Below are 22,325 nucleotides of genomic sequence, written 5' to 3'. Positions count from 1 at the left end.
CTGTTTGGTCTGGTTTACTTATTGTGTGGATGTATTTTTGAATTCAGTTTACCAGTATTGTAGTTAAAATTTTCAAATCACAGCAGAGCAAACTTATTGGTCTGTAGGACGAGCAATTTATGGGGTCCTTGCCCTCTTTGGGAATTATAGGTATTATTGCTTCTGACCAAGACTTTGGGGGGTCCTTATTTGTGAGGGCGTAATTAAATACCCTTTGTAACAGAGGCGTGACCTCAGCTTTAAAATGCTTATAAAATTCTGCAGGGAATCCATCAACTCCTGGCACTTTATTGTTCTTATGACCTCCTCAATTTCCTGTTTTGTGATTGGATCTCTCATTGCCTTGGCATCATTTTCAGTTAATTTTGGTAACTTGATTCCACCCAATACATTCTTAATCTTCTCTATTTTACTGTCTATTTCCTCTGAATCATAAAGTGTCTCATAGTACACTGAGAAAGCTTCTGCAATGTCTTTAGGATGTGACAGCATTTTCGTTGTGAAAGGATTCATTATCTTTTCCACTGTGCGATCCGCCTGTATCTTGCGCAACTGAAATGCTAGTAGCCTGCTGGCCCTATTCCGATTCATAGTACTTTTGATTAGCAAACCGTAAAGCCCCCTCTGCCTTGTGCGTCAATAAGATATCCAGTGTTTGTCTGTATTCGTCAAGAGATTTTAAAGTAGGTTCATCATTAGTCTTTTTATGTTCCTCCTCCTCCTTCAATTGTCGTATGCGATTTTCTAACTCTACTTGTTTTTTATTGCGTTCTCTTTTGATTTGGGATGACAAAGAGATTAATTTCCCCCTCAGTACAACTTTTCCAGCTTCCCACAGAGTTGCCACTGATACTTCCCCATTGTCGTGTTCCATAAACTCAGTCCAGTCTTTTTTAATTCTTTGAACCATTTCTGGATAATTTAGAAGTGAAACATTCATTCTCCACTGTTTAGGTTGTTTATTGTTCTCTAAATTTATTGTCATAACAACTGGACCGTGGTCTGATACTGTTATTGGTTCAATATGGCAATTTGTAACTTTATGTGCACCCCCCCTTAAAACAAAAAAGAGATCTATTCTGGAATAGCTTCCATGGACCTTTGAAAAAAAGGTGTAATCACGCGCCTTGGGGTGGCTTTGACACCATATATCTACTAGCCCCATTTCTTCAATCAAACTGGGCAGAATTTTAACCTTCTGGGTCACTGGTCTCTGTTCATATGGGTATTTGTCCGGTTTGTGGTTCATCACACAGTTAAAATCCCCTCCAGCTAGTATAAATCCATCAGCTTTTGCTGTCAGAAGAGCTGAAATGTCCTTGAAGAAGCTAGGATCATCTTAGCATAAATGTTTAAGAGGGATATTCTCACTCCTCTAATTGTACCTACAGCCAGAATGTAGCGTCCCTTTTTGTTCTCTACAACGAAGCCTAGTGATCTGCGACATAAGATGGCAACTCCTCTCCATCTACCCCTTTCACATGAACACTGTAAACCTGCCCTACCCATGCCCTTCTAAGTTTTTTTATGTTCTGTCTCATTAAGGTGGGTCTCCTAAAGACTGATAACTCTGATCTCAGCAGATCAGAGTCATCTGAGAATCATCTGAGAGCCATCAGCCGTTGGCTCTTCCTCTTCTTTCCCTGGGTTGTCCATCCCTCCCGTGACAGCTCCTCCTCCAGTATTTCTCTGTCCTCCAGGGATGATTCAATGCCAAGATCTTTCAGTGTAGAGTATGCTGCTAGGAGCGAGGGGAAGAGTTTTGTGCCACCGTTCATGAAGAGTTTCAGCTGGGCTTTAATGTTTTTTTTCTTTTAGCTTCTCTCTGACCTTTTTCCTTTTCTTCTGCAAGTCAGGTGAGTAGTCATGGTCGAAATAAATCGTGTGCTCTTGGTACTTTATGTTTCTTTGCTTCCAAGCTTGTAGTAGCACTTTTTGTTTTATATTAAAGTCCAAAAACCGGGCTATAATGGATCTTGGGGGCACCGTTGCGGCTTTAGGCCTAACGCTCTGTGTGCTCTTTCTAGTTTAATGACAACTTCTTCTTGAAACTCTAGAGAAGTGCTCAGAAGGTCTGTGAGAAAGTTCACAATATCTTCTTTTTCCACTCCCTCTGGAATGCCATACAGCCTGAAGTTATTACGGCGGAGTCTGTTTTCCATGTCGTCACATTTAGCAGCGAGTACAGCTGCTCTTTCTAGCAAGTGTCCCAGCTCTCTCTCCTGCCGCATGTTTCTGTCTTCCGTTGCACTTACTCTGTCCTCCGCTTCAGTCACTCTTCTGTCCAGCCCCTCCATTCGTTTCTTTAAGTCCTCCATGGATGAATCTACCCGGTGTAGAGAGCTCTTCAGGTCGAGGTCTTGTGCGCAATTCTGTTCTCCTGTGAGATTCTGCCCCCCTGTGTCGACTCTATATAACATGTATATGTATATATATATATGTATATATATACATGTTATATATATATATAAATATATATATATGAAACAAATAATAATAAATAAATAAATCCTACCTATACATATAAATATTCATACATATCTCTACTCATACACACACGCATACATACTTATATATAACTTTATATTTATCACTTTTCATTACTTTGTCGGCTGTTTATTGTGGGTCTGGTGGAGCAGCGAAATTATGAATCCATCTTCTCCATTGCCTTCCCGGAAGTCCAGCAACAAGGTTTAAGACTGTCTGCAACATTTCCTTTTCTTGCTCTTGTTTTCTGAATTGTAAGAATCAAGTTTAACATTTTTAAACACTAAATTTTTAAAACAAAACAAAATAATCTATTTATTCTTTTTACAACCAAGGAAAAATCGAGAAATCTTAAACAGTTTCATTAGAAACGTTCATCAAAAAGAAAAAAATATAAAAATTCTGTGTTTATAAAGTAGGTTTTTATTAACTTTAACATATCTATCAATTATCAAGTTCTTTTCTATCTTCGATTTGGGACCAAAATTGCAACATTTGTTCCATTTCCAGCTGCTGCGTTACTTTTTCAAACTGCACTGAATCAAACCCTTTGAAAAACCTGTTCCCCTCCTGGCCTGTGGGGGCGCTGCACCAACAACCACTGAAGGAAACAACATAAAAACCTCTGCAGAAATCACTGAGCGCAACTTCCTTTTTCATGAAATGTAAACAGAGATGGAGTAGCGTCAGATTTTAGAGGTTGGAGGATTTTTCTTGTTTTTGGCTAAAGACCACGAGCCGTTTCTCCTGGTAGAGCTAGGCCAGCATGTTTGTTTTGCTTGTATTTACCCAGAATGCCCTGCACTGTAGACTACTTACCAGGCAAACAAACTAGAGTTCAATTAAAGTGGACCAAACAGGACTGGTGTAAATGTATGTCATTGTATTTTGGCCGTTGATTAAAAAAAAGAAAAATAAATTTCTGCCAAAAACTTGAACATTTTCTAGGAAAAAAAAGCCAATTTGTGAGTTTGAAAAGTCAAAAATTTGCAAAGGAAAAACTGAAATTAATCTCAGAAATTTTCTGGAATACAACTTGGACAGTAAAAAACTTTCAACCTTTGAAGCCGAAATTTCCACGTTTTTTTTAAAGTTCTGGATTTTTTTGTTAGAAATGTGTTTATTTTTTGTCTTTATCTACAAAAGCCTTAGTATGCTGCCACATAAATGGAGCTTAGTTTGAAACTACATAATAGATTCAACTGGCAACAGAAATCTGACAGATTAGGAGGATTTTTAACAAAAGGATAATTTTTAAATTAGGTTAAACACTAAGATGGTTTCTCTTTTGCTGAGTAATGATTTAATAATTTACTTGTAAGTTAACAGTGAATGAATAAATAAACTATATCCTTCTTCATGACAGTGCAACTAATCTGTTTCCAAACACATGAAAAATATTCCATCAAACAATAAGTCTAATTTGTTTTTTTGAATGATGTAAAGTGTGAATAATGTCGATTTCCTACCAGCGGTGCCTTGGAGGAAACTTTCACTTGAGGTTCTTTGTCTGAACAGAGATCATTGTTTAGCTCAGGTGAGCCAGGTTACCTGATAGATTTGGCTGCTGAGCTCCAGCAGTGAAAGGGGTGGGTGCGCTTGATTCTTTGTGCGGTGTGTGTCAGTTGGGTGGAGATGGTGAATGCATTCAAAAGTTTTGGGTTTGCTGATTTAACTTGACAACCATCCTTCACTTGGATGAAGACAACCAAAGTATAGTGAGTTAAACAGGATAAATCAGCTGTTTTTTTAACTTTACTGCATTTATCTGCATATTAACTGGTCTGGACACTAAACTGTACACTGAATTTAAATTATTAATGATCACAAATACAATTACAAGACTTACAAAAATATTAAATTTAACATAGCACTGTTCCAACTTTAAACTCCGAATTCTCACGCTTCATGACCAAAAAATAGTTTCTCTACCTTCAAGTTAGCTTTAAGCTAAGCTAAAAATTAGCTCCACTAATTACATATCAATAGAATTGTTCTAATTATGACAGAAAAGTATAAAAATTTAACTCAGATGTCTGTAATCTGTTTGGGGATGTTGAAGAATTTTCATTTATTGACTGATATTTCATCATTTAGTAAATCAAGTCAGCCAAAGCAAAGGAAAACTGGGATCCTATCCAAATATGGATAAAGCTAAACATGCAAAAAATGTTTTTTTTTTTCTTTTAGTAAAACTATGAATATATAGATTGAAATTAGTACAAGTGAGCAATTAGTTATGGTTACTATACCCAAAAAACTGCTGGCTTATTAAAAATGCACCACAGAAGCCCGACCCGACTATCAAACAGGTAACTTTGGTCCAACTGGGCTCAGATTTTGGGTCAGAACCTCAGAGGTTCAGCTAATATTTTAAATTTTCATGTCTCTTCATTCATTGTTTTATGATATAAATGCATGTTGCTGCAGCAACATAAAGGGGCTGGTAGTGTTTAATATTCTAAATAATAAATGTTTTGAGTTAAATGGGCCTAAAATATCTCAGCTCTTTGAAATAAACAACTTTTTCCAGTTGAAGATCTAAAGTTTAGATTTACCCTGAAAAACCTGGTTATGTTGCAACAAAGCTGATAATGTTGCTGAAGCTTCAATCCAGATTAGCATCACTCAGCATGCTCACGCCAGCACACAGAGGCTGAACATCCAGATTAATGTTTAGATTTCTCTCTCTGCCTCTATGAAGCCTTTCTGCTCTGATGGTCAAAGACTAAAACTGAAATGAAATGACAGAAAAATGTCTCATGAAAAAAATCTATTTAAATATTCCAGATTTATAATCTGAAAATGTTCCATCAATCCTCCTGGAGGACAAACTGACCACTTCTCCTTCCTCTGCTTCTTTCTCCTACTGCTCTCCATCCTTGAATGTCTGCAGTTTTTGCTGACATTAAGTTTATGTTCTCTCTCTGTTTCTTCTCTTCATAGCAGCTACACCTGGGCTCATTTCTGTTTAGCTGTGAGCCCTTCCTGGAGGGAAGCTGAGCTACTGCTGCCAACAACATCAGGTTCCCCTTCAGTGGATCACACACCTGGATCCACTCCGGCCACATGCAGAACAAAGACTGAACTAAACACAGGAACAACAGAGACTGGTGAAACCCCTGAATCCCAGTAGGCCCAGTATGAACCCATCTTCATGATGAGCTGCTAGGAAGGAGGCGTTGTCTCTGAAAGCAGCCAAAGACCTGAACTGTGACGTTCAGGAAGTAGCAGATAAAACAGCTTAAAGTAGGAAGTGTTCAGAGTTTGGAGCCACATCCTGATCACATCAAGAGACGAAGCTTCACTCCACATCCAGAGGAAACATGGACCAAACAGCTCTGATGCTGCTTCTGTGTCTCTGCAGCTCAGGTAGGACTCCACTTTCAAACAAAAACACTAATATTCACTAGAGTTCAAATTAAAAATGATCGACTGATAAACATGTTAAATTTTACAAACAAAAAACTGGAAACTGTTTCTAGTCTCAGATCATAGAGCTGCTGCTACACAGTTAGTGATGTTTATATTGTCTACTTGCTGCTAAGGAGCCAATAAAATCAAGAATTGTTGGTTTTTGTGTTTTTATGATGTAAAGCACTTTGAACTGCCTTGTTGCTGAAATGTGCTATAAAATAAATCTGATTGATTGATTGATAAGGAGAAGCTGCAGAAACTCTGCACCAGCGCTGAATCTGCGCAGTAAACAGGTGGAGCCACATAAAATGGCTCCTTCTGCATGAATTCTCTCATCTTCCTCTTGGCTCCACAGGTTCTCTATGAGGTTCTGGTCAGGCCCGTTTGCTGGCCAACCGAGCCCAGTAGCACCACGGTCATTGGACCGGCTTCTGGTACCGCTGGTTGTGTTGGTGAAAACGTTTGAGCTCCGTCTGACGTGGGAGTGTCTCAGGCAGGATGTGGAACTCGCCTGCTGCAGATTAGAATCAATCAACCAATCGATCAGTTTATTTGTAAAGCACATTTCAGCACCAAGGCGGTTCAAAGTGCTTTACGTCATAAAAACACAAAAAGTCCTAAAGACACCACACAGTAAACCAGTAAACAGTACATTTTGTCAAAGTGTCGTCGTTACACATCAAAATGTTGTTCAGTGTTTCATTTATTATGTTTCTAAAGCAAATCTGACCAGCTGGGTTTTTAGTCCAGATTTAAAGGAACTCAGAGTTTCGGTTGTTTTGCAGAGTTAATTGTTGAAACAGCTTTTCAATAATTTAGCTGATGAATGAAAGGTTGGAGATCGGCCTGTAATTCTGCAGTAATGATTTGTTCAGATCGTTTTATTTTTTTATATCAGTGGTTTGAAAACTGCTGGGGGAAAAAACCTGATGAGAGCAAAGAGTTTAATATTTGAATCAGATCAGATGAAATGACAGGCAGGACTTTCTGAAGAAAAGTTGTGGGTGTTATTATCTTTGGGCATAGCATCCATATTAGATTTTGTGTGGCAGTGAATGTTGACCCTCTAATATTTTTAATTTTCTCTGCAGCGTATTTGGCAAATTCATTGCAGGCCGAGTTTGATTGCAGGACAGGTGGTTTGTCAGCCTGTCAACTGTGGCAAATAAAGCTCAATCATTGTTCATGTTTTTGTTTATGATTTCTGCAAAGAGTGTTTTCTATGAATGTGTTAGTGCAGACGTTGCAGATTTCATGATAAACATGAAGTTGCGTTTCACTCCATTTACGTTCGGCCCCATCACAGAGTTGTCTTGCAGATCTAAATGTTTACACACATTTTGTTCCTTCCAGTCACAACCTTCACTTTAGTGGGAGCAATTAAATCAATGATCTCTGAGATCTTAGGATGGAAGTTATCTACCAGCTCATCTACAGGTTGCACCATGAAGGCAAAGTGGGGAAATTTAATTGATTAAAAGTTTTTCCTCTGTTGTCAGTAAAACAACATTTTATGACAGTAGCTGTTTTCCTTAATGAGTTGATGGTTGTTGTGGTTTCAAAGATAACAGTGAATTAATCAGACAGGGCGACATCAGTTTCAGAGACGTTGGAAATATTCACACCCTGACTGATAACCAGGTCCATAATGTGTCCTTGATTATGTGTTGCTGGGTTAACAAGCTGAATTAAACCAAAATGATCAAGAATATCACAGATTTTAATCCCCTCTGTCTTCAGGTTCGTTAACATGGATGTTGAAATGTCCTACAATTATATAACAGTCATAATCAAAGCATATAACAGATAAAAACCCATTAAAGTCAATAAAGATGTTTTCCACATATGATGGGATTTTGTATAGAGTTAGCATCAGAGCTCATTTATGGCCTTTTACTTCAATTCCCAGATATTTAAGAGTTAAAATGACCAAAATCAACCTTCTTACAGTTTTTATGAATCCTGATGTATTGTAGCAGCCCCTCCTCAGATTTTATGTTTCCTATTCTCACTTAAAAATTTTAATTATTAGTCGCTGATTCAATTAGTACAGATGAGTCATTATTATATCCAACCATGTTTCTGTCAGGAACAAAACATCAATATTCTGCTCAGTGATGAAGTCAGTAACTAATAGTCCTCTTGCTGACAGTCATCTTAAGTTCAGCTGAACCAGTTTAGTGACTTGGTGGCAGAGAGTTTATGAATTTAATTATTGATTTTAGACTGCTGCATTCACTATTTCTGTTTTTTGTAGATTTTTTTGTGATCCACCCAGATGTGGTTCTGTTCATACTGCTGAGGGGTCAGACACATTCTGGAGGAAGACAGTTGTTAAGCTAAAGTCTGGAACCTGATTTAAGGCAGCTGAGGCACAAAATGATGATCGCTCTGCAATCAGAATCAGAATAAGAATAAGAACCAGATTCTGAATCTGATTCTGATTCAGAATCAAATTCAGATTCAGACTCAGATTCAGAATCAGAATCAGATTCTGTTGGATTTGACAACTTTTTAAAGAAAAACAATGAATTTAACTTTGGTTGGTTTCAGTAAAGACATAAAATATAAATGGGTAGAAAAGGTGAATAATAAGAAACATTTCAGGTCTTACTACAGAGTGTTAATAACATTTAGGTCTGGGCTTTAACTAGGCCATTCCAACATAAAGATGCTTTGATCAGAACCATCCATGATAGCTCTGCCTCTAACAGGAGGAAGAAGCAAGAGAAGATCAAATAAACACGATCAACAGGATCCTGTCAACACATCCTAAATCTGTCTTTGCTTTTTGTAACCCAACATGAAAATGTTGTTTCTTCCAGCGCTGTCTGATGAACTCAGACTGGTAGCAGGAAGGAGTCGCTGTGTTGGCAGACTGGAGAAGAAGGATCTGGGAGACTGGGAACCAGTGACTGATTGGAACTGGAACTTTACATCAGCAGCTGGAGCTTGCAGACAGCTCCACTGTGGATCTGTGGTGTCGTTACAAAGAGATGAGGACGACAATGTAGAGATCGTCTGTTCAGGTGATTTCATATCCTGGCCATTGCCTTCCTGTTCTGCTTCCAACTCCACTTTAAAAAAATTCTCACTTCCAGCTCAGTCTGGGCTTCTTCCACTTCACCTGGATTCACTCTGGTAGATTTTCTACCGGACCAATCAGCGAACAGAAGGAGAAGTTTGAACGATGATTTATTTTTTGTTATTTTAGAAACATAGTCTCTGTAGTTTTAGCAATGCAGTGGAGGAAGTTCAGTCCATGGTGGCCACACTTCCAAAATATTGAATTAACTTTAACGGCTCTTCTCTGTTTTGTGGTGGACAAATTATTGTAAGGTAATATCTGCTGGTTGTATTGTCTTCATTCTAAATGCTAGTGATTCTCACCAAATGAAGCTGTTTGGGTTGCAAGCACAAGGTTGGGAGATGTTTTCCTGCAGCTGCATGAGAACCAGAGCGTCTCTCCCTCAGCCTTGGTATAAAACTCCTGCTGTCTCTGCCTGAAAGAGTTTTCAATCAGAAATGTTTCACTATTGATCCTCTTATATGTTCTCTGTATTGTGCACAATATGCTAGTAAACCTGATTGAGTGATTTCATCTAACAGTGCTTGGTAATTGATTTTTTCTACATGTTTACAGCCCAGGAAACTTCCAGTAAACTTCTTAGTGTGGATCTGGTGCATTGCATGTCATGGACAAACGTTAGCAACTGGGTGAAATTTAAAAGCTCAACACAGTCCAGACTCTCTGGATGAATCAAAGTGTAGTTACAGAGTGGCTGGTTTTTATCAGGTTAGTGATTTAATGAAGTTTGATTAGATTAAAGGGGAACCAGTGGAGCAGATTCAGGGTTATAAAAACCTCAATGTCATTGAGAAGAAGCTGATCAAATATTGAACTTCCTCCACAAATTAAGTTTAAAGTGTAAAAAGATGATAGTTTTCTATTATTCTGTGATTAAATCTGTTCTCACATTTGCTTTGTAGAAGACAAGGATGAAATATTAATAACTGATAATTCATAGGTTCTTTGTGATGTTGTAGTGTAATTTTCTCTGTTTGTCTTAAGTTTTTTTCCACCCATCTCCAGGGCCGGCCTGCAGTATAAGCAGATGCTAAAAGTGCAAAGAATATTAAACAGTAGATTTAAAAATAACAAAACTCTGCCCAGCTCCCCTCTCCACCCGTTCTCCACTAGTTGGTTCGTTCCTCCACACAGAGTCTGCTCTGTATTGGAGCTTTGCTGAACAAACTGGAACCAAATTCAGTGAAAATGTTGAAGAAACTTTTTTCTTTCTGCATCCACAGACTCAGTCAGGCTGGTTCAAGGGACCAACCGGTGCTCAGGCAGACTGGAGGTGAAGACCGACCAGTCGTGGTCCTCAGTGTGTGAAAAAGACTTTGACCTGCAGGATGCAGAGGTGGTCTGCAGGGAGATTGGCTGTGGGCCTCCTTCAGTCCACCAGGGGGCGCTCTATGGAGAAGCAGAGGCTCCAGTGGGGAGCAGAGAGTTCCTGTGTGAAGGCAGTGAGTCTGCTCTGCTGAACTGCAGCAGCAGGAAGAGTTCAGGTAGAAACAGCTGCTCACCTGGTCAAGCTGTTGGACTCACCTGTTCAGGTAGAGGAGGATCTGCAGACCTGCTGCTGTTCACTGCTTCACTTCCTTCATTAATGAACTCTCTGTCTCTGCTCAGATCAAGACAACATCAGGTTGGTGGGAGAGGCCAGCCGATGTGCCGGGAGACTGGAGATGTTACATCGAGGAGAGTGGAGACCAGTGGCTGTTTGGCTTCATTACTGGACCATGAACTCAGTTGCTGCAGTTTGTGCTGGACTGGACTGTGGTTTTGCTGTTTCAGTAAGAAATTCAAAGGAAACGTCAAAGAGACCAGTTTGGGAGATCCAGTCTGACTGTTTCCAGTCAGGATCTGCATTAAAGAACTGTTTACCTTATGGTAGACACAGGGATCAGAGCCATGAGTTCATCTGCTCAGGTAACTCTGAACTCTCATATTTATTTCTTTTAAAATGTTTCTTCCATCAGGTTCCAGATGTCTGCAGAGAAACCGTCACCTTTAACTAAGGACCTGAAACCTGGAGGAGAGAGAAACTAAAATAATTTAAATATCCAGATAAAGTTTTCAGTTTAGCCACATAGATGAACAAAAACTCATAATTTTTATAACTTTAAATCTCTGCTGCTTTGAAGTCGATGCATCAAAATCCCAGGAGGAGTTCAAGGAAATCAGACATTTTCTAAACCTGAAAATTAACAGAAAATTAACTTTGATCCAAAATGGTGGACTTCCTGTTTTTAGTGAAAATAGCAGGAAAACCTTTTGTTTGTTATGGTTGTTGGCCTGGCTCATCTAGGGGACACTATTGAGACATTTTTCCACATTTATTTTTAAATCAACTGAAATATTAACAATTTCACAGATTAAAGTTTGTTTGACATTTAGTGGATTTATTAACATGTTTATGTCCCAAAAATTTGATAAATTCAGAAGAAATAAAAATGAATGATAAAATTGCAGGTACAGTCGGTGATAGGTATTTTTCCTTTCGAACCTACATAAAAGAAAGAACCACAGACAACGTATATGAATTTCATGTCAAGCTTCTGCAAAAGGAGAAGTCTCCGTCAACTGCTCCTCCGAGCCGTTCACAGAGCGTTCTGATGTGCTTCCGCATGAGCTCCTGTTTTTATTGTCAAAGAAAACAGGCAAGGGGGCAGTCAGGAAAAACAACAGAGGTCGTAAAACTTCTAACCCAAACAACTAACAACCCAGTTCCAGATGTGATATCTGATCAAAGGTCTGAGCCCGGTTCAAATCTCGGTCAATACTGTCAACAAAACAAAATACGACTGCTCACAGGTAGTTACTAAATTAGGAGGTGTTCTTGCAAAAGGATTTAAGGTCTGAGAAACTCAGTGTTAACTATTTCTCATGAAAATGAACAGACAGTAGTGACCACCATACACACATAAGGAAGAGAACACTTTAAACAGAAAATCACAATGATCTATAGGCTGAATGTGAACTAAAGTAATAATAAAATGATAATACCAAAAAATCTCTAACAGTCGGTTTCACTTCACCTTTGATGCGCTGAGTTTTTCTAGTTTGGTTTTCTTGGCCTTTATTTTTATCAAACTCAGAGATGTTTCCATGTGTATCTAGAGAAGTAAAGTTCTGAAATATTTTAAACCTTTTTTCTTTCTGCATCCACAGACTCAGTCAGGCTGGTTCAAGGGACCAACCGGTGCTCAGGCAGACTGGAGGTGAAGACCGACCAGTCGTGGTCCTCAGTGTGTGAAAAAGACTTTGACCTGCAGGATGCAGAGGTGGTCTGCAGGGAGATTAGCTGTGGGCCTCCTTCAGTCCACCAGGGGGCGCTCTATGGAGAAGCAGAGGCTCCAGTGGGGAGCAGAGAGTTCCTGTGTGAAGGCAGTGAGTCTGCTCTGCTGAAGTGCAGCAGCAGGAAGAGTTCAGGTAGAAACAGCTGCTCACCTGGTCAAGCTGTTGGACTCACCTGTTCAGGTAGAGGAGGATCTGCAGACCTGCTGCTGTTCACTGCTTCACTTCCTTCATTAATGAACTCTCTGTCTCTGCTTACATCAAGACAACATCAGGTTGGTGGGAGAGGCCAGCCGATGTGCCGGGAGACTGGAGAAGATACATCAAAAAGAGTGGAGACCAGTGGATGTTATGGATCATTACTGGAACATGAACTCAGCTGCTGCAGTTTGTGCTGAACTGGACTGTGGTTCTGCTGTTTCAGCAAGAAATTCAGAGGAAGCTTCAAAGAGACCAGTTTGGGGGATCTGGTCTTACTGTTTGCAGTCAGGATCTGCATTAAAGAACTGTTTAGTTTTCTACGAAAACAGTGATCAGAGCCATGAGATCATCTGCTCAGGTAACTCTGAACTCTCATATTTATTTCTTTTAAAATGTTTCTTCCATCAGGTTCCAGATGTCTGCAGAGAAACCGTCACCTTTAACTAAGAACCTGAAACCTTGAGGAGAGGGAAACTAAAGTAATTTAAATATCCAGATAAAGTTTTCAGTTTAGCCACATACATGAACAAAAACTCATCATTTTAATAACTTTTAATCTCTGCTGCTTTGAAGTCGATGCATCAAAATCCCAGGAGGAGTTCAAGGAAATCAGACATTTTCAAAACATGAAAATTAACAGAAAATGACTTTTGATCCACAATGGTGGACTTCCTGTTTTTAGTGAAAATAGCAGAACAAGCTTTTGTTTGTTATGGTTGTTGGCCTGGCTGATCTAGGGGGCGCTGTTCAGCATATTTCCACATTTATTTTTAAAGCCACTGAAATATTAACAATTTCACAGGGATTAAGGTTTGTTTGACATTTAATGAGTTTATGAACATGTTTGTCCCAAAAATATGATAAATTGATATTTTTGAATGATAAAATGAATAATGATAAAATTCCAGGTACAGTCGGTTTCACTTCACCTTTGATTCTCTGAGTTTTTCTAGTTTGGTTTCCTTGACCTTTATTTTTTATCAATCTCAGAGATGTTTCCATGTGTATCTATAAAAATAAAGTTCTGAAATATTTTAAACCTTTTTACTTTCTGCATCCACAGACTCAGTCAGGCTGGTTCAAGGGACCAACCGGTGCTCAGGCAGACTGGAGGTGAGGACCGACCAGTCGTGGTCCTCAGTGTGTGAAAAAGACTTTGACCTGCAGGATGCAGAGGTGGTCTGCAGGGAGATTGGTTGTGGGTCTCCTTCAGTCCACCAGGGGGCGCTCTATGGAGAAGCAGAGGCTCCAGTGGGGAGCAGAGAGTTCCTGTGTGAAGGCAGTGAGTCTGCTCTGCTGAACTGCAGCAGCAGGAAGAGTTCAGGTAGAAACAGCTGCTCACCTGGTCAAGCTGTTGGACTCACCTGTTCAGGTAGAGGAGGATCTGCAGACCTGCTGCTGTTCACTGCTTCATTTCCTTCATTAATGAACTCTCTGTCTCTGCTCAGATCAAGAAAACTTCAGGTTGGTGGGAGAGGCCAGCCGATGTGCCGGGAGACTGGAGATGTTACAACAAGAAGAGTGGAGACCAGTGGATGTTATGGATGGTTACTGGAACATGAACTCAGCTGCTGCAGTTTGTGCTGGACTGGACTGTGGTTCTGCTGTTTCAGCAAGAAATTCAAAGGAAGCTTCAGAGAGACCAGTTTGGAGGATCTGGTCTGGCTGTTTCCTGTCAGGATCTGCATTGAAGAAATGTTTACCTTATGGTGAAAACAGTTATCAGAGCCACGAGCTCATCTGCTCAGGTAACTCTGAACTCTCATATTTATTTCTTTTAAAATGTTTCTTCCATCAGGTTCCAGATGTCTGCAGAGAAACCGTCACTAAGAACCGTCACCTTTAACTAAGAACCTCAAACCTTGAGGAGAGGGAAACTAAAAGCGGTTTGAATATTACTGACAGACTATAGATCTATCATAAAGGTGCTGGTAATCATGTATAAACATGCTAGTGTAAGAGTAAAAATTTGGAGTTATGAAAATGTAAAATGTTTCGGAAATGTTTTATTTTGAAAGGCTCCCTGAATGGGGGGAGAGGAGCGACCGTAGGGGAACAGCTGAGTGCGGTGACAGCTGATGGAGTAGCGGACAAGAAATTAAATGTTCGACACTGAGAAAGAGCTCAATTGTTTCTGTGGATTATTCTACAAGGGAGAATCACAGTCTCTGGACACCCACGAGTCTTACACTGGTGGCAGCTGTGTCGAGCTTTGGACTCTTCTCACGGTTTGTCGGATTTTTTTTGTGCGCTAGCTAGCCGTTACTTAAGTACCTCATCGGCGGTTGCTACCTCTGTTTTTTATTTTTTAGCTATCAGTGTTACATAGGCGTTTCTCTCGGATTATACAGTTGTATTCACCATGTCGGAGGACGACAGCCCAGCCACATCCAGCAGGGAGCTTCAGCGCCGGGCTGGGGACAGCCAACGCTTTCCGGTTGCTTCGAACAGGGGAATCCCACTCCCCCCGCCCTTCTGCAACAACGGCCGTGAGTCGTTTACACTGTGGGCTCGCCGCTATGAGGTTATTCATCAAGCTCATTATAAAGACAGTACTGTGGATTTGGACGCTAATCTGGCTCTGGAATTACTTACACTGTTGGCGCCTGAACCTTTTATAGTGTGGGACAATTTACCCAAGGAGACACAAAGTTCATTTGAGGCTACCAGAAAGCATCTCCAGGACGCGTTGGGCCAGAAGGACGTCATTGCCTCATTTCAGACCTTTCCCAATGCATGTCATCGGCTACCAAATGAAGCGATGGAAGTCTATGCTGCAGATATACAGTACAGACCAAAAGTTTGGACACATCTTTTCATTCAGAGAGTTTTCGTTATTTTCATGACTATGAAAATTGAAGATTCACACTGAAGGCGTCAAAACTATGAATTAACACATGTGGAATTATATACTTAACAAAAATGTGTGAAACAACTGAAAATATGTCTTATATTCTAGGTTCTTCTTAGTAGCCACCTTTTGCTTTGATTACTGCTTCGCACACTCTTGGCATTCTCTTGATGAGCTTCAAGAGGTAGTCACCAGAAATAGTCTTCCAAAAGTCTTGAAGGAGTTCCCAGAGATGCTTAGCACTTGTTGGCCCTTTTGCCTTCACTCTGTGGTCCAGCTCACCCCAAACCATCTCGATTGAGTTCAGGTCCGGTGACTGTGGAGGCCAGGTCATCTGGCGCAGCACCCCATCACTCTCCTTCTTGGTCAAATAGCCCTTACTCAGCCTGGAGGTGTGTTTGGGGTCATTGTCCTGTTGAAAAATAAATTATGGTCCAACTAAACGCAAACCGGATGAAATAGCATGCCGCAGCAAAATGCTGTGGTAGCCATGCTGGTTTAGGTAGGCCTTCAATTTTGAATAAATCCCCAACAGTGTCACCAGCAAAGCACCCCCACACCATCACACCTCCTCCTCCATGCTTCACGGTGGGAACCAGGCATGTAGAGTCCATCCGTTCACCTTTTCTGTGTCGCACAAAGACACGGTGGCTGGAACCAAAGATCTAAGATGAAACAAATAAAGGCATATAAGGGGGGAAATATTGAATCATAAATCACACAGGTGCTATTATGTTTAGTTTTAGTCATTACTTCTAATAGACATTGTTTTGTAATGGTTGCTGGAGTCACACGAAGTAGAGGCCTTGGTTCCATACATACTACACAATACAACAGTCGTGCCCTGATGAAAACACAAAATAAAAACAAAAACAACATATTTACTCGCCATTTCATTAAATGTGCAACCTTGTTCAGCTCGTAAAGACACTACAGGGTTGTGGACAATCTTCGCCAGTTTTGAGATGACTAAACTATTTGGTTTAGCCCCCTTTGTATGCTGGACTTTGCCCTGTAGGTCGGTGAGCGTCCCAAGCTGCTTTTTCTACTTTTGAAATGAAATGACCTTTTTACAGTGTGTCAAATACACCCAAGTTGATCTTTCTGATTTTTTTAAAGCAGTGGGGTGTAGTCAGCAACACCTGACTACAAAAAGTCCTGCCTGTTGAGACATGCGAAACGCCGTGGCTCAATAATATCACACATTCCTTTGTATCGCATTTGCATAATAGTTTGGTTGTTTACATCTACCACTTTCATTTATTCTAATGCTGCTACTGTTAGTTATTTGATCGATTAACCTAGTACCTCTAAAGAATTGCTACCTATTATTGTTGTCAAAGTTCTCAAGGTAAAACACTTCTATTTTAACTCCTGCCAAATGGCCATAGTTGGTTCTTCTTGCAAAACATTGTTCTTACTTTCTCAATGAAAATGAACCATTCCAAAATTAAATCAAGTTCTCAAATTCCTTAATTTCCCTCAATTTTATTAATTTAATTATTAATCAATTAATCCCAGATTAAAGATTTCTAAACTCCATTCTAGAAAAGACATTACTTTTATTAATTTTTAATCAATTCAGAGTAACTAGTTACATTTACTAGGATGGCTCAAAGTATCAAATTTCACTAACTTTGCATTTCAAATTCACTATATTTTCAAATATCAAATGGTTAATAATTTGATTAGTTACTCAGTTCCTATATACAGTTTGTTTGCTATTTTTATTTTTACATTTTCTTTTCTGTTCTAATCACACATATTCATATTATGTAATCACAAGTAAACAATAACGCAACAAACAAAGCATGAAACATTTAGTCTAGTCGTGGTCAGTCATAAAATGTCAGTCTATTCACAACCAAAAATCTACATCATCATACCCTTCTTTGCGCATTTTCTTTGGATTTGACTTTTCTTTTTATTATTATTATGTTATACTGCAGTAAAGTTAGGTTTTTTTTTATTTTTATTTAGACGGCCGTCAAAGTTGTAGTTTGTTATCCATTTATCTAAATGTTTTATTTTATGCGGATCCTGTTTTTCGACATATTTCCAGTCATTTGCTTTTAAACTGTCTGTTGGCTTATTTTTACTCATTCTTTTCCCCATTGAAAAAAATTTTTTTTTAATGAAATTTGGCCCAGTTTGTCGACGCCTAGGGAGTCCTAAAAACTGGAGTTCTGTTCAGTAGGCCAGCACTTGAAACAACCTGTTGAGGTAACCCACGCTTCAACTCTTTCAAGTGGGGGTTCTTACCTCTGCATCCCCAAGAGGTTTGCTGGTTACAGTCCTACTGTTTTATATGAGGTAAAATACCAAGTGGTATTTATACCTCCAATCACTCGCACAGTCACACACTTTTTTAATGTTTTTATTTTTGTCGCGGAATTTAAGCGCCTGTTCTCGCAGGACTCCGCCGTCCTTTTTGCAACGGGTATTCGTCGGGCCCCGTCTCCCAGAACAGGAAGGCACCAGGCTCCGTCCACCTAACCACATAATTTTGCGCGAGGACTCCGCCGTCCTCCACGGATTTGGTGCAATATTTTTACCTGTTAGAGTCTAGAATTGGCAGGGTTTTCTGTGCGCGCAATGACCCTCAGTCACTCGCCACTTTTAAACAAGAATCACTCACCCCCGTTGTCTGTCCCTGGAGCACCGTCAACCGTCAGATCCCAGCAGGCAGGTCGAGCACCAGCCCTTGAACAGGATCTGATAAGTTTCCACTAGGAAACTTGCCATGCGCACGGTCTGTACTGGGGTCCACCATGCCTGCAGGAATCCTTCCGGTATGTTGGCATCCGGCTCGAAGGACCAAGTAAATGCCAGGTTTAAACACCTATTGAGACAGATTAAACAAACACAAGAAAGACAAGAGAGTTAGATTCTTTTGTACTTGCGAGGAGAACAGCCAGAGATGTTTTCAGTCACACATCTCTTCTGTTCTGAAAACATATGTGTCCGTTCTCCCTTTTTATTGCTGTTAGGATCCCTGTTACAGAGAGCGTCTCAAAGGGGTGGGGAAAACACTTCAATCACATAATTGCAACGCAAATGCTAGTCACTAACAAAACACATGGTATCTACACACTAGATTATTCTGTTCCAGACACAGGATAACACAGAGCAAGTTGTACGTCTTCACAGCGATGGTTTTCTAGCTATCTAACAGGTCAAGGATGCAGAGGTTTCTGCTGAGTGATAAACCTGTTGAAAACAGTGTCTCTGCTCTTCCTCAGAGAGGCCTTCTGAGAAAGGAATCAAAGTAATTCTACAACACAGAAACTTTCTTTATGCTAAGATGAAACAAATAAAGGCATATAAGACAAGAACATTATAAAGGCACATGAAACAACAAATATTTGATAATAATAATATATACAATTTACCTAACACTACTCATGGAAACAGATACATGCTTGTTGTAATGGATTATTTCACGAAGTACATTAACCTGTATGCGCTTCCTGATCAGAGAGCCGTTACTGCAGCGAAGTGTTTGTTTGAGGACTACATTTGTCGTCATGGTGTTCCCCACAGCCTACACACAGACCAGGAACGTCAGTTTGACTCAGACCTCATTAAATGTCTGTGTTCAAGTATGGGTGTACACAAAACAAGGAAATCTCCATATCATTCAATGTCAGATGGAATGGTGGAATGGGCTAACAGATCACTAAAAGACCAGTTAGCCAAGTATCTTTATTCAAAAGGGGGTGAGTGGGATGAACACATGAAGCAGGTTCAGTTTGCGTACAACACTCGTGTACACTCAACTACAAATTTCACCTCATTCTTTTTGGTTTATGGTAGGGAGGCTCGTTTACCAGCTGATCTTTTCCTTAGTGCTCCCACTAACAATAGGCAAACACCTACATGTGCACCTAATGAGTATGCTTCTAGTGTCCTAAACAAACTCTGTTCTGCTTTTGACACTGCAGCTGCTAACATTGCTGCTGCCGCCTTACAACAGAAGCACTATTATGACAGACAAGTGAGACATGAAGCTTATGATCCTGGGGATTTAGTGTGGGTTGACATCCCCGCTTTCTCTAGGCATAAGTTGGCTCCTAGATGGACTGGTCCTTTCAAAGTTTTAAAATGGCTGGATTTCGAGGCAGACATGGGTGTTGACTATGTGGTGTTAGACCAACTTGACCCCAGAGCTAAACCCAAAGTTGTACACTACAACCATCTCAAGCCGTATAGGTCTCCTGTAGCCAGGACATCTGTGACAGATGCTCCACCATGTACTGGACCCCCCCCCCTCGAACTGCCCTCTCAGGTTCTAGGCCTTGGACATTTGAGTATAGTACTATGGGGACACCTGACATGGCACATGTTACTCAATCTAGAGGTCAAGGTGAGGGCAATATTCCAGCTGCAGTAGCAGGCCCACCAGTCAGTGCAGTTCCACCCCCAGTAAAACTACAAACTAGGTCCGGGCGCCCCATTCGTCCTCCAGACAGGTATAGCCCTGACTTCTGAAGGGTTTTTTTTCTTCTTCTTCACTGTTAAGCTATGTCTTTGGATTACTCTGATGCCTGTTCAGGATTTTTTTTTAAGTCACGTTGTGATTTAAAAGAAAAAAATTCTCTTCCTTTCTTCCCTGTGTTAACAGTTCATTCCTGTATCACATAATAGTATAATTCTGGTTTATGAAAATGGTTGTTTTCTTGTTATACTAAATCAGCCGATTTTATTTGCTATGTTTGAAGCGGGGACGCTTCTTTTGTTGTAAGGGGGAAGTAGTGTAAGAGTAAAAATTGGAGTTATGAAAATGTAAAATGTTTTGGAAATGTTTTATTTTGAAAGGCTTACCGGATGGGGGGAGAGGAGCGAACATAGGGGAACAGCTGAGTGCGGTGACAGCTGATGGAGTAGCGGAAAAGAAATTAAATGTTCGACACTGAGAAAGAGCTGTGGATTATTCTACAAAGGAGAATCACAGTATCTGGACACCCACGAGTCTTACACTAGTAACCATGGCAACCAGTCTGTGATCAGCTCCTGTCTCTTTCTCATGCATGTCATCTTGTTTTCCACCTCAGATTAGATCCAGTTGTCTCTGTGTTTCCTCTGCGTTCCCAGGTCTACTGGTTGAGCCGCTCATCTTCCTCTCTTCCTCCACTGACGGGGTCTCCACAGGCAGAAAGCAGGGGTCTGAGCTCCTCATTGGCTCAAATTTCAGCATCATCTGCTCCATCAGACCTCAGTATGAAGGCGGCTCCTTCCAGCTCATCTTCAGCACCTCTAACTACACTCAGAACCAGACCCTGCCAGCTGTTAATCACTCCGCCCTCTTCCTGTTCTCTGCTGCTGGCCACGCCCACCAAGGAACCTACCGCTGCGTTTACCACGTCTACGTTTTCTCCTATAACTTCTCCTCTATGAGCCAGCCTCTCAACCTCACTGTCTCAGGCAAAGTCATGGAGTCCATGAGGAAAAGTTCTGCTTCAGGTGAACCAGCAGCTGTCTGCCTCATTCATGAGGTCAGAGAGGAGGATTGATGATATTAATGTTCATGATCAGATCTTCAGGCAGCATGAAAACAAGGGTCTATATGATTATTTTCTAGCTGGACTCATCTGATGAAAGCTGATCCTGAATCTGTTTCATTCAGTTTCAGCCTCTCCCACTGCTTTGATCATCAGTCTGGTTGTCGTCCTGCTGGGTATGCTGGGATCAGTCCTGGTCCTCTACTTTAAGGTACTGCATGTATCATGCATGATGTGTTCAGTTTGGACAGTTCTTGCATTGAAGCTGAATCATCCTCTGTTTCCAGGCCAGAAGAAACCAGAAGTCTGGACCAGAAAACAACCATCATGACGAAGGATCCAGAGCTGAAGGCAGCTTAAAGGAGGAGACTGCAGTCTGAAGGAGCCAGGAAGGAGCAGAGACATGTTTCAGACTCCTGGAAATCTATCCGTCTATGTATCTATGATAAAATGTCTCTGTGCTCCTGCAGCAGGAAGGAAGTTCAATATTCAGAAATTTGTATCTGGACTAAACCTACTTAAGTAAAACTTATATAACAAGGGAACACAAAACATTCAACATCTGACATGTGGCCGCAAGGTTGACTGTGCCTGTCGTGGCGGCAACCCTCTAACCCGTTGGTGGACACCTTCGGTGAGGGATGCTGTCAGGCTGAAGAAGGAGTCCTATTGGGCCTTTTTGGCCTGTGGGACTCCGGAAGCAGCTGATGGGTACCGGCGGGCGAAGCGGCATGCGGCTCGGGTGGTTGCTGAGGCAAAAATTCGGGCGGGCATGGGAGGAGTTTGGAGAGGCCATGGAGAAAGACTTCCGTACGGCTTCGAGGCGATTCTGGTCCACCATCCGGCGTCTCAGGAGGGGGAAGCAGTGCAGCACCAACACTGTTTATAGTGGGGATGGTGTGCTGCTGACCTCGACTCGGGATGTTGTGGGTCGGTGGGCAGAATACTACGAAGACCTCCTCAATCCCACCAACATGTCTTCCATTGAGGAAGCTGAGTCTGGGGACTCTGGGTTGGGCTCTTCAATCTCTGAGGACGAGATCGCCGAGGTGCTTAAAAAGCTCCTCGGTGGCAAGGCCCCGGGGGTGGATGAGATCCGCCTGGAGTTCCTCAAGGCTCTGGATGTTGTAGGGTTGTGTTGGCTGACGCGGCTCTGCAATATCGCATGGACATCGGGGGCAGTTCCCCTGGATTGGCAGACTGGGGTGGTGGTCCCCTTGTTCAAAAATGGGGACCGGAGGGTGTGCTCCAATTATAGAGGGGTCACACTCCTAAGCCTCCCTGGCAAGGTCTATTCAGGGGTCCTGGAGAGGAGGGTCCATCGGATAGTCAAATCTTGGATTCAGGAAGAGCAGTGTGGTTTTTGTCCTGGTCGTAAAACACTGGACCAGCTCTACACCCTCGGCAGGGTCCTGGAGGGTGCATGGGAGTTTGCCCAATCGGTCTACATGTGTTTTGTGGACTTGGAGAAGGCGTTCGACCGTGTCCCTTGGGGAGCCCTGTG

At 41.2% G+C, this 22,325-nt stretch overlaps 1 protein-coding gene across 2 annotated transcripts; it reads left to right on the top strand.

The window, feature by feature from the left end:
* Positions 1 to 1,613: 1,613 nt before the first annotated feature.
* Positions 1,614 to 21,375, top strand: LOC116707489 (scavenger receptor cysteine-rich type 1 protein M130-like). 2 transcript variants are annotated; one of them, XM_032544850.1, is made up of 8 exons: positions 1,614 to 1,856; positions 5,434 to 5,859; positions 8,730 to 8,933; positions 10,216 to 10,524; positions 13,918 to 14,217; positions 20,415 to 20,783; positions 20,947 to 21,032; positions 21,109 to 21,375. In XM_032544850.1, the coding sequence occupies exons 2-8, from the start codon at positions 5,814 to 5,816 to the stop codon at positions 21,199 to 21,201; spliced, it is 1,407 nt and encodes a 468-aa protein (XP_032400741.1). In that variant the 5' UTR covers positions 1,614 to 1,856; positions 5,434 to 5,813; the 3' UTR covers positions 21,202 to 21,375. The 2 variants fall into 2 exon arrangements, with proteins under 2 accessions (XP_032400741.1, XP_032400742.1); XM_032544851.1 differs by lacking the exon at positions 13,918 to 14,217 and adding an exon at positions 12,534 to 12,827.
* Positions 21,376 to 22,325: the final 950 nt, after the last annotated feature.

This window comes from Xiphophorus hellerii, chromosome 18, assembly GCF_003331165.1.
Source record: "Xiphophorus hellerii strain 12219 chromosome 18, Xiphophorus_hellerii-4.1, whole genome shotgun sequence".
NCBI classification, from domain to species: domain Eukaryota; kingdom Metazoa; phylum Chordata; class Actinopteri; order Cyprinodontiformes; family Poeciliidae; genus Xiphophorus; species Xiphophorus hellerii.
Note: the sequence above shows the minus strand (reverse complement) of the source record. Positions and strands in the feature narration are given on the sequence as shown.